General features: G+C 41.1%; 2 protein-coding genes across 2 annotated transcripts in view; both read left to right on the forward strand.

Annotated features, from left to right (window-relative positions):
- The window catches only part of LOC144527088 (xenotropic and polytropic retrovirus receptor 1 homolog), a 48,025-nt gene extending 47,625 nt beyond the window's left edge, over positions 1–400 (forward strand). Inside the window, exon 17 of the transcript XR_013502791.1 lies at positions 94–400. The gene's annotated coding sequence lies outside the window, so the exon portion shown is untranslated. The remainder of the gene's footprint in view (positions 1–93) is intronic.
- A 288-nt stretch (positions 401–688) lies between these two features.
- Positions 689–13,293, forward strand: ttpa (tocopherol (alpha) transfer protein). Its single transcript, XM_078264959.1, has 5 exons — positions 689–1,724; positions 4,296–4,449; positions 6,877–7,070; positions 8,626–8,736; positions 8,906–13,293. The coding sequence occupies exons 1-5, from the start codon at positions 1,545–1,547 to the stop codon at positions 9,134–9,136; spliced, it is 870 nt and encodes a 289-aa protein (XP_078121085.1). The 5' UTR covers positions 689–1,544; the 3' UTR covers positions 9,137–13,293.
- Positions 13,294–16,515: the final 3,222 nt, after the last annotated feature.

The following is a 16,515-nucleotide window of genomic DNA, read 5'->3' on the forward strand; positions in this document are numbered from 1 at the left end:
GATAATCAGTTAATAGGTTTCAGTCATTTTTTTATGAGAAACAAAAAGTTTAAATGATCTGATTCCAGCTTCTTAAATGTGAATATTTTCTAGGTTCTTCACTCCTCCTGTGACAGTAAACTAAATTGTGGACAAAACAAGACATTGGAGGACGTCATCTTGGGCTTTGGGGAACACTGATCGCCATTTTCTGACATTTTAAAGGTGCAGTAGGTATGACTAATAAAACTAACTTTCTGTCATATTTCTGACATATTTGCTGAAACTGACCCTATGTTCCAGTAGAACTACATGAAGCAGGTCATTAAAAATAAATCCAGCTCTTCTGGCTCCACCTACAGCCTGTAGTGAGATTTGCAAAAATCCACCGCTCCCTGTTCAGATGCACCAATCAGGGCCAGGAGGGGGGGGGGTATCTAACTGCGTGTTCATTCTCTTTCGTGGGGGGAGGGGCTTAGGAGACCGTTTGGGCTTTAGCAGAAAGGGGGGGAGGGACTGAGAAGTTGTTGATGTTCAAATTCTTTGGCTAAGTCCTGGATCTTCCCAATCCTACCTACAGCACCTTTAAATACTTTGTACAGCATCCCAGTTATCCGACAATTCACAAAAAGACTCGTATTAGAGAAAAGCCCATGAAGTTGCTGCTGCCGACCAGCGGGGGTGGGTGGGGTGGGGGGGGGGCAGTTTCTGCATGTTGCTTCAAAACAAGGGGGATGTTATCCTCCAGAAATATCTGTCTGGATATTACACTTAGGATATAAATATGTTGATTACATTTTATTAAGTAAATCGGACTATATAAAGAGTAACCGTGATGGGAAAGATATGCCAACTCTCTCGTCAATTCAACTTTATTGGCATGAAAGTTTAAATAACAATGTTGCCAAGGCATTAAAATACAATTTTTTCCAAATATTCGGTAGGGCTGCACGATATGAGGAAAATATGCGATAATGTTGTAGAATATCGCGACTTGCGATAAATAAACCGATATTAAAGCTCAGTTCTGCATTTCTGCTGCTTTCAGTATTCTGCCGAAATACAACACATTGCTTGTTGAATTTAAAACAAATGAAAGGAAATCATTTCTAACATTCTTTTATTGAACAAATTGAACATTGAATTGAATATTAAAGGCAGCGCTAAAAAAAAGAATGACCCTTACATTTCAATGTGCAGTTTTCTACTGATATTTTCTTTCACCTAAAACAAAAAAAATCTGTTTTGTGTCTATAGCGACGGTAAAGATAAAAAAAAAAAAAAAAAATTAAAATAAAACGATATATTGTGCAGCCCTAATATTCGGACAGTAGGCCACACAATCTCTCTATCTATTTTTCTATCTGTCACTTTACACTCAGGCGCCCGCCCCCACCGTCCAATCCCAGCACTTGTTCTCTCTCTCTCTCTCTCTCTCTCTCTCTCTCTCTCTCTCTCTCCCTCTCTCCCTCTCTCCCTCTCTCCCTCTCTCTCCGCTCCAGTAGCAGCCAGCGGGCACTGGCAGATATGTAGCCGGGGGCCTGCCATAATAACGCGGGTACGACATGAACGGGGCTCAGCTCAGTGAGTTCCCGGACGACTCGGAGCAGCTCGAGCCGTATGTGAGCGGGCTGCGGCGCAGAGCCCTGCAGGCCAGCGAGCTGTCCGCCGTCAGGACCTTCTCCGACCAGTTTCTCCTCAAGTTTCTGCGGGCCAGAGACGTCGACGTGGACCTCTCTCTGAAGGTACTTCGCTTGCAGGGAAAACAAACCACACACACAACATAGCCTTCTGAAAGTACACGAGGTTACAAAGGCTTATAGTGAGTTTGAGAAAACTGAAATGAACGTTGACTTTATGAAAGTGGAAGCCGTTGATTGACTGAGCAGGACGGAAGTCTGGCAATTATCGGGAAAACAATAGCCTAACGTGTATTAGTCGGTTTACTTTAGATGCGTTTTACGTCTTTTATAGCACCATATTGCAAAATTGTTATTGACTGACATGTTTATTGGATTTATTAAAATAGGTTAGGCTTTAATTTGTAGGCTACTGCAGTATGAACTTTACAGCATGTCCCTAAACAAGATTAGTTATTGTGAACTTTATTATTATTATTATTATTAGTAGTAGTAGTAGTATGGTAGTGTCACATAGTAAGGTTCATGAGCTCATGTCCACATGCAGCTGGTTTAAATTTAGTGCTAGAGGAACTCAAATACTTATACAATAGAATAGGCAGTACTGTAGTCAAGGCTACTGTATCCAAGTACAATGTAAAATGAATTTATTCTAATCTACTTTCACACCAACTGACCGATACCAGCAGGGCGCAAAATTAGCTTTTTTTTGTCCACCAGCCAAATGGCTAGTGAATGTTCAAATTTTACCAGCCACTCAATAGATTAACAATACTTTTTTTGGCTGGTGAGTGAAGATAATATACCACTCATTTGCATATTTCTGGCATATCACCAGATACTAGTGTAACACGTTTTGCTGCTGTACTTTTTTCCTGGTTGGCCAGAAGTTGATTGAGTTTCCTTGTAACAAATCCTGTGTTTAAAAATACAAAGGTGTGACTGTGAAAAGCTCATTCCTCTTTAATATCACATCAACACAACAATACTCTTAAGTAAGATAAAGTAAACTCAGTACAGACCAGTGGTGGAATGTAACTAGTACAGTTACTCAAATACTGTATTTAAGTACAAATTTGAGGCACTTGTACTTGACTTGAGTCTTTTCTTCTCACACCACTTCCTACTTCTACTCCGCTACATTTCAGAGGGAAATATTGTACTTTTTACTCCACTACGTTAATCGGACAGCTTTAGTTACTTCACAAATTAAGATTTTAGCACAGCAAACACGTGTAGTTTATAAAATACGTTTTAAATAAACTACCCAACAATATACAGGCCTACAAGTAGCCTGCAGCTGAAATAATTAGCCGATTAAACACTTTGACGGAACTGTTTTGATCGTTTCCAGTTTCTAAAAATGTTCTGCATTGAGTACTTTTAATACGTTTAGTACATTTCCCAATAATACTTTTACTTAAGTAGTATTTTCAACGCAGGACTTTTACTTGTAACAGAGTATATATTTGTATATATTTACAGTGTGGTATTAGTACTTTTACTTAAGTAAAGGATCTGAGTACTTCTTCCACCACTGCAACAGGCACTGTACACATCTGAGCATGTCCAGTCAGTGTGGGTGAACACAGTTCTTGGGTCAACAGGAAGGCTTAGTTGCTTATTTTCATTTGAAAACAGCTGGAGCTCACCCAACTGGGTCTAAGCTCAGCAGTCTGTACTGGTGACTTGAATCACTGATACACGTGCACAAAGTGACTCTGACTTTTACCACACAAATAGTCCTCAGAATTACCTTTTATTACAACCTATCGCAGACCAAGCTTGTATTTTCATTTGTTCTGTTTGATCTCAAGCAGCAGGAGCATTTACTATGAAGGTTTGGCACAGATTACAGAGTAGATTAAATTTGATATGTGTCAACTCCTGGAACGTATATATCTTCTCTCTAGGACTCCAACTACCGATTATTTTTATTGTTGATTAATCTGTCCAATATTTTCTGGATTAAGCGATTAGTTGTTTGATCTATTAAAGGTGCTGTAGGTAGGATTGGGAAGATCCAGGATTTAAAGAATTTGAACATCGACAACTTCTCAGTCTCCCCCCCCCCTCTGCTAAAGCCCAAACAGTCTCCTAAGCCCCTCCCCCCACAAGTGAGAATGAATGCGTCTGCATGAGCAGTGATTGACACACAGTTACACACCCCCTCCTGGCCCTGATTGGTGCATCTGAACAGGGAGCGGTGGATTTTTGCAAATCTCACTACAGGCTGTAGGTGGAGCCAGAAGAGCTGGATTTATTTTTAATGACCTGCTTCATGTAGTTCTACTGGAACATAGGGTCAGTTTCAGCAAATATGACAGAAAGTTAGTTTTATTAGTCATACCTACTGCACCTTTTAAATGTCAGAAAATGGCGATCAGTGTTCCCCAAAGCCCAAGATGACGTCCTCCAATGTCTTGTTTTGTCCACAATTTAGTTTACTGTCATAGGAGGAGTGAAGAACCTAGAAAATATTCACATTTAAGAAGCTGGAATCAGATCATTTAAACTTTTTGTTTCTCATAAAAAATTACTGAAACCTATTAACTGATTATCAAAATAGTTGGCGAAAATAGTTGTTTTCAACTGCAGTCACCGGTGCTGATATAATCCTATGAATTCCTCTCGATTCCCTGATGCCCCTGAATGTTGCATATATGTCCTGTGCAGCTCTTAGTGAACTACCAGCGGTGGCGGAGGGAGAGTCCTGAGATCAGCACCTGTCTGTCTCCCTCCTCGGTGCTTGGCCTCCTCAACACAACATACCACACCGTCCTCCCACAGCGGGACCGCACTGGCAGCAGGGTGCTCATCTACAGGATTGGTCAGTGTGTGTGTGTGTGTGTGTGTGTGTGTGTGTGTGTGTGTGTGTGTGTGTGTGTTTTTATGCTTTACGGGGCATTCAGACCAAAAAAAAGCAAACCAGCGATTCACCTTAGGGTTGTGCGGCGGGGGGAGTGTCAATGAAACAGCCCATTTGTGTATCGTCATGTTGTGTTCTTTAAACCCCCCCCCAATGTAGCACAAGTAGACTTTATATTTCACTGTTTTCCGTTAGATCGTTTATAAATAACAGCATTTCCATTTAAAGGCAGCTTCATTTCACGGAGAAAGAGAGAAAGACAGGGACGAGTGAGACATAGCGAGTGCTCTGTTGTCGCAGGACACATTCAGCTATTACACAACCTGGGCAGTTACATGCTTGTGTTTCCCATTTTTTTACCCTCATAGTGTTGTAAAACTTTCTTGTGGCCGCGATAATACAGCGGCCGACAGGGGCAAACCGCACTGCAACTAAAAAAAATCACACACATGCAAATAGACAAAACCCAAGCAAATTAAGAAAACGTCTTCATTAATTTGACAACACATGCGCAGCATTTAGCAAACACGCTGCAAATAAACACAACACAACCAAATACACAAACGTGCTGCAAAAAAACAAATGAGAGAGAGAGAGAGATTTGGCCCTAGTCTTTTACAGTATTATAAAAGAGCAACAGGTTTATGTAGCTACCGTGTTAGAGACTGACTTCTACAAGTACCTTGCTAGCTAACACTAGTTAGCCCATATGTAATATTGTAAAAAAATTAGGAGAACAAAATATCCACTCTCTCTGACATAAACCCGTTTATTGTTGCATTTGTTTTGTGCTTTTCATTTTGCATCGTTTCTTTATTTGCAGCACATTTGTGTATTTGGTTGTGTTGTGTGTATTTGCAGCGCGTTTGCTAAATGTTGCGCATGTGTGTGCAAGATGTTTTCTTAATTTGCTTGTGTTTTGTCTGTTTGCATGTGGTTTCTTAAGTTGCAGTGCGTTTGCCCCTGTTGGCCACCGTACAAGAAAGGCAGTGATGTTTTATTGATTCCTGTACGGGACTCTCACACCGCCTCAAATCACAGCTCAAATCACTCTGACAAGTCTGAGCGCCGGTTACATGATTGGCCACCTCAGCGTGACGCGGGGTTGGGTTTCTCCAAACATGTTTTGAGCATCGTCCCCTCGTCCAAAATTAATGGAAAGGATAATGGCCGAAACAAATTACTACTGTACCCTATAACAGAGACAAGACACAGTCACTTCGTCATAATCCTGCTGCAGCTCCTCTTTTCAACCTTTGTGTTGTGCTCTCTGTTTTAGCTACAGAGTGAGGCATCACACTTCTGTTCTATCTTTGTTGGGAGTCGCACATGCACAGTAGCTAGGTAAGGACTACTAACCAGTCAGAAGCAGAGTATGAGGGCGTGCCCTGACAGTACCTAGGTAAGGACTACTAGCCAGTCAGAAGCAGAGTATGAGGGCGTGCCCTGACAGTACCTAGGTAAGGACTACTAGCCAGTCAGAAGCAGAGTATGAGGGCGTGCCCTCACAGTACCTAGGTAAGGACTACTAGCCAGTCAGAAGCAGAGTATGAGGGCGTGCCCTGACAGTACCTAGGTAAGGACTACTAGCCAGTCAGAAGCAGAGTATGAGGGCGTGCCATGCTACCAGCTAGGCGAGCATTATAATGTGTGTTACAAAGTGACCACATTTGTCTCTGAAGTAAAGGCTGGACTACAATAGAGCTGTTTGGAGCAGTTTGTGAACAGTGTTTTCTGTTGGAGATGGTAAGTCCCTTTGGGGGGGACTTTGGGCTTTTTCACTTTATAAACCTATAACGTGCACAAAAAAGATATATAACAAAATAAAGTAAAGGGAAAAAGCCAAAAAGCATAATATGAGCACTTTAAGATTTCAGTCCTGGAAACACCCGTGATTACTGTTGTAACAGCAGCTGAGGTTTAAAGGATAGGTTCACATTTTTTTCAAGTCTGTCTTGAATATGAGCAATGAAAAGAGTTTTAAAACTAAAAAACAGGAGGCTGTGGATTACATGCATGCATCGTTTCCTGTTCACGTGTGAATAGGCAATTGTTTACTAAGACATTTCCCATAACAACTTTATGAGGTCATAATATGTCAATGTTGTGTTATCAGCTTCTTCTGCTTCCCCCATGTGGCCAAAAAAATCACTCAACAACACCACTTTATGGCTTAATGGTAGGGTTTACAGTTGATGCAAGAGGTTACTGGCAGTCCCACCTACGGTATCTACAGATTTTTCAGTTGGAACCTAAGGTAAAGGCTAAAACCTACGTAGAGCAACAGACTGATTCAATGTTGGTTAAAAAAATATTTCTGAATGCAGCTTAAAGACTGATTGATTGTATTCCGTGAAAGTGCAGCAACACGTCTGTCTCTGTCTGCAGGGCAGTGGATCCCAAAAGACTGGTCGGCCTTCCAGGTGTTCAGGGTCAGCCTGATGACATCAGAGATCATCTCCATGGAGACGGAGACGCAGAGACAGGGTCTGAAGGCCATATTTGACTTGCAGGGGTGGAGTTTGGGCCACGCCCTGCAGATTAACCCTTCCCTCGCCAGAAAGATATCCTCTGTGCTTTCGGTAGGCCTAAAATCACGCTTCAAGTTGGATTCACTGCAAATACAACCATCTACCACTTCTACCATGCGCCATAAAGCTGGACACTTAACTCTGTATATGCTATGGTGCTATGCTTCATTTGAGTCTTCATCATAGACTGTAAAAATAAGGGACATAGCAACAGTGATGTCACCCATTGGTTTGTGGACTGCCGTTTTAAAGTAAAGTTTAGCAATTTGGACATCGCCATCTTGTTGTTGTTTTTTTTAAAACTGGATGTGACGATTTTTGGACGAGAGGGTGGAGCTAGGAAGGATGATGCGGCCAAGCTAGAGTTGTTTATGGTTGCTATGGCCCTGCGCCAAACTAAACACTAAAGAGGGAAAGTGACGATTTTCAACCCTTCTGAAGCGAGTCATCCAGCGGAGATTTACTGGCTGGTAAACACAGACCTCTGGGTACTGCCGGTATTCATCTGCATGCACAGCAGTACAGAAAATCGGCAAACTTTCTCTTAAGTTACCAGCTAAAGCTGGTGCTAGCTAGCTAGCTAGCTAGCTTGATTGGCAAGGTGCCACCGAACGCTGTACAAGACATTTTTAGGCGACCAAAGTGTTCCAATTAACTTTGATGAAGTGAAAACACGCAGTGAGAGGGCCAAAGTTTAAGATGAAATCATGGACAACACTCGAAACGAGTTAACAACTAGTTTAATGTCCACAGTGCCATTGTTAGCATTGCTAAGCCTCTGTCCTGATTGACAGAAAAGCATCCCCTGCTTTGTCTATTTTGAAATAACTGGGACCATAATTTACTAAATGAACACCATGCTGTATTGAGGAAGACTTGAAAGTAGCGATTAAGACAATAAACGTGTTATAAAAATGTTCGTTGAGTTAATAAATTAAGTGAGAAGTAGGGTCATTTTCTCATAGACTTCTATAGAACCAGATTTCTTTTTGCAACCAGTGGAGTCGCCCCCTGCTGGAAATTAGATAGATTTAAGGCACTTCCACATTGGCTTCACTTTTCAGACCCAGAAGCTTCGTCCGTTATTTTTACAGTCTAGGGTCTTCAGCCACAATTTCATTTTATTGCTATGCAGATGACACCCAACACTTTAATACATGTTCATCAAAAAGGGAGAACTTGAAGTCTCAACTAACCACATTATGACAGCATGTTACACCACAGAAAGGATATGTGAATGGCATCACTTTAACCTTCCAGTCACATATAAGGAACACGGCAAAAACAATACACCGTTAAAGTCAAACTATTTCTTTCTTGAAGAGATGCAGTAGATGTGTGGCTCGATTATTGTAATGTGTAATTACATTGTAATTTGCGTCATTCACGCCACAAATTCCCATCTGTTCGCATCTTTGCATTGATGACTTTATATGTAATTGTGCCGCCGAATTTGGGGAAAACACCTCGGTGTGAATGCACCATGAGTGTTTGATATGACCATTATTTGCTGTTACATACTGTTTTATAGACCTGATTGGCTGACCAAGTAATTGCTCAATTTGTTTCTACACCCGTCCTTGTACATGTGTGTCTGCATGTTTAGGACTCTTTTCCACTGAAAGTGAGAGGAATCCACCTGGTTAACGAGCCAATGTTCTTCCGGCCAGTCTTCGCCATGATTCGTCCCTTCCTGCCAGATAAGATCAGACAGAGGGTCCGCAGCCTGTTTATCACAGAGATTACACTACACTGCAGATATACCCATCTCTGTTCTTAGACTCTGTTTATATACAAAGACAATGAGTGGAAATGTCTTTAAAGTCAAGTTCTCTCTCTCTCTCTCTCTCTCTCTCTCTCTCTCTCTCTCTCTCTCCCCACTGTAGATCCATATGCACGGCGCTGATTTCCACAAAACTTTAAGCGACTTCTTCTCCCCATCCGTCCTGCCACCAGAATATGGAGGGGAGGGGCCTGGCATAGAGAGGGCCTGTCAGGACTGGACCAATCAGCTGCTTCAATCAGAGACGCTCCTGCAGCAGATTGCCTCTCACCCAACAGGCGACATCGCCATTACTCCTGAGGACTCCTTGATCTCAGAGGAAAGGGGAGAATGAGAGACTCTTAGAGGGATGATGTTTGGAATTCTGGCCCCATCGGATCACACATACATGCTGCCGTTTTTGTTTTGTTTTTCTTTACCTTGGATCAAAACCACTTAAACCCACTCTCTGGCATCCATCTTTGAGGCCTTAACTTGTCAATACTCACTGTCCAAGTGTCACGCCATAACCAACCCTGTAATTGCTTACGTTTGTCTAGGTTTTATCAGAGCTTGGTTATGTCCTACATCTTTATTCAGTGAGCTAAATGATTAACCGCCAGCTTGGGAAGCGTGAAAGCGCGGCCTCACCTGGTTTTCCGGACCCCAACCCGTCCGCCACTGCTCCCCGGCTCGGCGTGCTGCTTCCTTGGCTGGGGGCCTCCGCTCTGGCGCCCTGGTGCTGCCAGCCAGCCCGGCTCCTTACCCTTGTCACTCGGTGGCATCTTCAGCGTTGTCACTTAAATGACAATTTGACAATGATTATTTAGTATACATTGAAAGACGTTGACAGAAGGGAAAAGGAAAGGAGACGGCAATTAATTAAGGAAATGCTGGACTTGCTGTGCGGTCTGTTTTCCTCCAAACGTGTCCCCACGCAACTCTCCAAACTCCCTTGTTTCCATTCTGCTTCAAGCCCTATGACGCAGCCACACCGACACCCACCCCGCAGTCAGGCGGCCGATGAGCTAACAGTTGTATTATGACGTGACACAAGGTGTTGGCTGCATATCAAGAGAGCCGTCTGTGCAGCACTGGTCCATCTGATTGATTTATGTGAGCCTGTGAGCCGTCTTCGTGGCTACATTGCTCATTGAAATCTGACCAAAGCGAGAAGTTGCATCTTCTAATTGAAATACACATATTTGCTTTATTTTTATTTTTTTCAAGAGTGAAAGGAAGAGACCGATGTCAATCTCATGTCTGTGTTTATTACTAAGTGCTGAGTTTGAATCCGGACGTAGTTAGCCTAGCTTAGGATGCAGACTGGGAAATTTGGAAACACTATCTGGTCTCTGCATGTATGTAAAAAGGAAAAACTATAACACCTCCAAAACTTAGCAACTGACGATTATTTTCATCGTCGGTTAATCTGTCGATTATTGTCTGGATTCATTGATTAGTTGTTTGGTCTACAAAATGTCAGAAAATAGTAAAAGATGACGATCCATGTTTCCCAAAGCCCGAGATTTCGTCCTAAAATGTCTTTTGTCCACAACTCAAAGATATTCAGTTTACTCAAATTGATCATCAAAATAGTTAGCAATTAATTTATAGTCGACAACTAATCAATGAATTGATTCATCTTTGCGGCTCTAAAACATACAAGATACAATGTGTAAATAAAACCACTTTAGATGTTGACATTTTAACGTTGGAAGGAGCCGAGCTATTGATTCCCCCCCCCCGTGTTTACACTAAGCTAGTCTGACCCAGCTCTGTACTTTAAGCACAAACAGAAGCAGCATCAATGTTTTTATCTTACTCTTTAAAAAAAAGAAAGCATGTGGGCACATAATTCCCACAATGTTGACATTTTTTATGTAATAAATAGACTTTTTATTCTTGTATTAAGATTATTTTAGATTTTTTTCAGTGTTACCTGAGCAGACTCTTCTCAAACTGCATCGTGTTTTGAGGTAGGGACTGGATCTAAAGACTTGGAAACAAAGCTACCTTATCAGGTCTTTTACTTTTTACAGGAATGTCGCTGGATGTCACACCAGTTATTTTTTTCAGGGCTGGCTCTAGTTTAGTTGTTCTGTAGTTAGACATTAATAACCAGTGGACCTCAGGGATGGATTGCAAGGAGGAGATTTGTGTAGCAGCTGCAGGGCACAATCTTCACTCAGAGGACCAAAGCGACAAGAAATCAAGAAAAACAAAACCATCCTCTCGCTGTAAAGTCCTGTGAACTCAATCTAAGCACCACTGTGGCTTCCCAGGCATTTTTTGCAAAGCATCAAATTCTCAAACCGTTTCCACAACAAGTGTGTGTTTTAATTTCCCCATGGACAGCAACGCTGCAGATGAGCATGAACCCTGACCTCCCCTCCAAGTCATCACTCCATCCATCCACACAATCAACTTATCTAGCCATCCAAAAACCCAATCCATCCAGTGCTTCTGTCTGCAGGATGGCCCAGATTACTGGGAAATGTGGTCAATTACTGAATACAAATGACATGGCAGCTTTTGTAATCAGTAACGTAATCCATTGGATTACAAAGAAAATATGATCTAATCTGAATACTTTTGGATGACTTCAAAATGAAACCTTGTAAATCTTGCACCTTATGCTAAAAAATGTTTTGGAGTTGCACAAATTCCACTGTTTTTTTCTCTTTAAACATCTCAAACATTTTCAGAGCAAATAAAATGCCTTTTTTGCATATTTAGCTTTTATGCTCGGTCAAATCAAAAGACACTTACAAACACAGTACTGGCACATACTACAGGTGTACTGTGTATTCTGCAATAGGGCTGCAACCAAAGGTTATTTTCATTGTGGATTAATCGATTAGTGGTTTGGTCGGGAAAATGTCAGAATATGGTGAAAAATGTCGATCGGCCCAAGACGACGTCCTCAAATGTCTTGTTTTGTCCACAACTCAAAGATGTTCCGTTTACTGTCACAGAGGAGAGAAGAAACTAGAAGATGTAACATTTAAGACTCTGGAATCAGAGTATTTGAGTCATTTTTTTTAATAACTCAAACCGATGAGTCGATAATCAAAATAGTTAGCGGTTCATTTAATTTAAAAGTTGACAACTAATGGTTTAATCTTTGCAGCTCTACTCTACAGTTGTATTGTGTGTTTTCTACAACATGTGGGATGCTGTTTCTTTGTGTACGTTTCTGTTGCTGCTGTTTTTTTAATCAAAGGCCACATGGAGGACTTTGCTCTTGCATGCTAGAGGAGCACTTACTCATTAACTCATCCCCCATTTTCAGTGTAAAAAAAAAAGGGAATTAAAAACCGCCATCATTCATATAAATACCCATATAAAGAGGTTTACTCCTCGAAGCAGAGGGCCCAGGTTCTTTGCTGCATGTCATTACCCCCTCTCTCTCCCATTTCATATCTTCAGCTGTCCTGTCAAATAAAGGCCTAAAAATGCCCAAAACATAATCCAAAAAAAAAATGAAACAAATATATTAACAGATAAGTCGCCATTAACAAAACTGGCAACCTGAAGGTAGTAACTTATTTGGATATACAGTAGAACATATTCGGCATGTATTGGTCAAATCTAATAAGGCTCGTAAAAACATGCTGTTATAAACTTTAGGTGTAACTGTAAGGTTTAATTATTTTAAAATTGCCATGTTTTAAAGCGGTTATTAAAGAATGTAATCAAGTGATCCTTGACAATGTAAATATAATCTAATTGCACATTTTTCTAATGTAATCTGGGCTGATTACAGTTTCTTATTTTGTTGTAATCAGATGGCATGTAATCCCGATTGCATGTAATCCATTACTACCTAACCATGTCTATTTGTTCCTGGTTGAGGATTTTAACTTTGGTCTTCTTTTAACAGTTTAAAAGTGTACCTTTTTTTTTTGCTTTTCATTTATGACAAGAAACATTTGACTGTCAGGACCAATATTATGCAAATGCAACACACCCAAATATTGTAATAAAAAAAAAAAAACACTGAATTTGCGGTTCACACTGAATTTATAATTATTTTTCATTAATGGTTTCAAAATCTAGAATAGGTTTAATGTTATGTTGCACTAATTGCCCAGTTTTGTAATGTTATATTACTAATAAATTAATAGAAAAACAACCTATCATAGGTCAATAATAACAGAATGTTTATTTATTTACATTGCCCTTTAAGAAACCAACCCTCCTACACCTTTAATGGTGTAGATTTGCTGCCAGGTCTTGGTGTGGGTGAGGACCCTGGTGGCAGAGTTTTGGACGTACTAGAGCCTGTCTAGGGTTTTGCTAGGGACCCCAGACAGGACTCCATTGCAGTAGTCCAAAAGGGAGGTTCACAGGGAAAAGTCAGATCAGGGTTCACTTCAGACGAGATCTTGGTGGACCAGCTCTGATTTAATGTATGTTGCCAGGGAAACTTAGATGCTGTTCTGAACCCACAATTGTGTTGTAACTCTTATGCTGGACTCAGTAAACTTTGCTTAACTGAACTCTTCATCTCAGATTGATCCTTGTGTTCTGGTAAACTTAAGTCCGATTGTAAGAAGGCGTGGAAATTAATATATTGGAGTCAGATTTGACAGGCCTTAGGGCCTTATTTTAGACTTAATTCCCTCTACAAGGTAACGAAAGCATGTATGAGGGTTTCTGCCACGGAGTCAGAGAGTGATGGCCAGAGTCTGGAAATGTTTTTAAAATGAAAAAAGGCGGATTTGGGGATAGATTTGATTAAGTCATTAGACGCTCAGTAATGCAGCTTCATAAAGCCATACGGTTTACTTTCATGACCTGTCTTTCAGTCTTCCTGTCGTCCCTCCTCGCTCTGTTTCTCTCTTTGCACTGTCGCTGTGCAGACCTTTGATCAGCATTAGCAGCTCAGTAAACATGTTTATCTGCCCACTCAGTCTAGAGAACATGATCTACTCTACAACACTGCAAAGCCCAAATGTGCCTGAGATCAATCTACAGTGCAAGTTGTATAACCATAGTTCACTATTGACAAGATAAATATGAAGGGTTTTTTTGTGTCTCATGATTGGAGTCATCAGCATGCTTAAGGCCAAATCTTGACACATGATTGTTCTGGCAGTGGCACTAATAGGCAAATAAAATTGATGAAAACACACAGCCCAGAGGAGGGGGGCCCAGTGGAAGGTCAGAGTTTACTGGACAGGGTTACATTAACCCGGACTCTGAGATCTGACCGCTAGGAAGTCAGTTAGCCATCATGCTTTACTTAAATCCATAGATATACAGTCAGGTCCATAAATATTGGGACATCGACACAATTCTAATCTTTTTGGCTCTATACACCACCACAATGGAGTTGAAATGAAACAAACAAGATGTGCTTTAACTGCAGACTTTCAGCTTTAATTTGAGGGTATTTACATCCAAATCAGGTGAACGGTGTAGGAATTACAACAGTTTGTATATGTGCCTCCCACTTTTTAAGGGACCAAAAGTAATGGGACAGATTAACAATCATAAATCAAACTTTCACTTTTTAATACTTGGTTGCAAATCCTTTGCATTCAATTCCAGCCTGAAGTCTGGAACGCATAGACATCACCAGACGCTGGGTTTCATCCCTGGTGATGCTCTGCCAGGCCTCTACTGCGACTGTCTTCAGTTCCTGCTTGTTCTTGGGGCATTTTCCCTTCAGTTTTGTCTTCAGCAAGTGAAATGCATGCTCAATCGAATTCAGGTCAGGTGATTGATTAGGCCATTGCATAACATTCCACTTCTTTCCCTTAAAAAACTCTTTGGTTGCTTTCGCAGTATGCTTCGGGTCATTGTCCATCTGCACTGTGAAGCGCCGTCCAATGAGTTCTGAAGCATTTGGCTGAATATGAGCAGATAATATTGCCCGAAACACTTCAGAATTCATCCTGCTGCTTTTGTCAGCAGTCACATCATCAATAAATACAAGAGAAGCAGTTCCATTGGCAGCCATACATGCCCACGCCATGACACTACCACCACCATACTTCACTGATGAGGTGGTATGCTTTGGATCATGAGCAGTTCCTTTCCTTCTCCATACTCTTCTCTTCCCATCACTCTGGTACAAGTTGATCTTTGTCTCATCTGTCCATAGGATGTTGTTCCAGAAATGTGAAGGCTTTTTTTAGATGTTGTTTGGCAAACTCTAATCTGGCCTTCCTGTTTTTGAGGCTCACCAATGGTTTACATCTTGTAGTGAACCCTCTGTATTCACTCTGGTGAAGTCTTCTCTTGATGGTTGACTTTGACACACATACACCTACCTCCTGGAGAGTGTTCTTGATCTGGCCAACTGTTGTGAAGGGTGTTTTCTTCACCAGGGAAAGTATTCTTCGGTCATCCACCACAGTTGTTTTCCGTGGTCTTCCGGGTCTTTTGGTGTTGCTGAGCTCACCGGTGCGTTCTTTCTTTTTAAGAATGTTCCAAACAGTTGATTTGGCCACACCTAATGTTTTTGCTATCTCTCTGATGGGTTTGTTTAGATTTTTCAGCCTAATGATGGCTTGCTTCACTGATAGTGACAGCTCTTTGGATCTCATATTGAGAGTTGACAGCAACAGATTCCAAATGTAAATAGCACACTTGAAATGAACTCTGGACCTTTTATCTGATCCTTGTAAATGGGAAAATTACGGAATAACACACACCTGGCCATGGAACAGCTGAGCAGCCAATTGTCCCATTACTTTTGGTCCCTTAAAAAGTGGGAGGCACATATACAAACTGTTGTAATTCCTACACCGTTCACCTGATTTGGATGTAAATACCCTCAAATTAAAGCTGAAAGTCTGCAGTTAAAGCACATCTTGTTCGTTTCATTTCAACTCCATTGTGGTGGTGTATAGAGCCAAAAAGATTAGAATTGTGTCGATGTCCCAATATTTATGGACCTGACTGTAGTCCAATTATCACCAGCTAAGCATGTAGCCTTCTTTACCAATAGCCTACTATGATTGCAGAAAGAAAGAAACACCTCTATAATAGATTATCTGTGGACTGTGTATAATAATAATAATAATCTTTATTTATATAGCATCTTTCATACAAAGAGTGTGGCTCAAAGTGCTTTCCAACAAAGTGAGAAACCACAAACAATATGAGCATCAAACAACAGATGCTGCAAACATTAAGAACAGGTATGCCAAGAACAATAGAATATGTAAAAGATCAAAATAAAACAAGGGAATGCATTGGAGCAATGAAACATGTAAACTATGATAATAAAGCGAACCGGTGACAGTTAGTCAAAAGCAGTGCTGAATAAATACGTTTTCGGAGCTTGCATCTCTAATAGCCTTTGGTAGCGAGTTCCAGTTTTAGTGCATAGTTAAAAAAAAAGGCTTTTTTTTTTTTTTTTAAATGGTAGCAGAGGATCTAAGAGGCTGTGAAGGATTATAAAATGACATAAATGGACTGAGAAACTTCCCCCAACTCATTTAGACTTTTGTGCAAACCTTCTGATTCGTACTTTCCAGACTTTTCAAACTTAGACATTCTCTATGGGCCCCCACATCCACAGCTATTCATTTTAGCATCTTTTTGGGCCCATCCTCAAATGAGGGCCCTGGGCCCTCAGTCCTATTTCCACCCCTAGTCCGACACCCCTGCAGGAACCTATGTGTTGTTGACTGCCTGTCGACAGACTGAAAATCATGTGTCCCTATCAGGTGTCCGCTGCAGAAGTATATCTTCCATCATCTCTCCAACCATACT

This window comes from Sander vitreus, chromosome 12, assembly GCF_031162955.1.
Source record: "Sander vitreus isolate 19-12246 chromosome 12, sanVit1, whole genome shotgun sequence".
NCBI classification, from domain to species: Eukaryota; Metazoa; Chordata; class Actinopteri; order Perciformes; family Percidae; genus Sander; species Sander vitreus.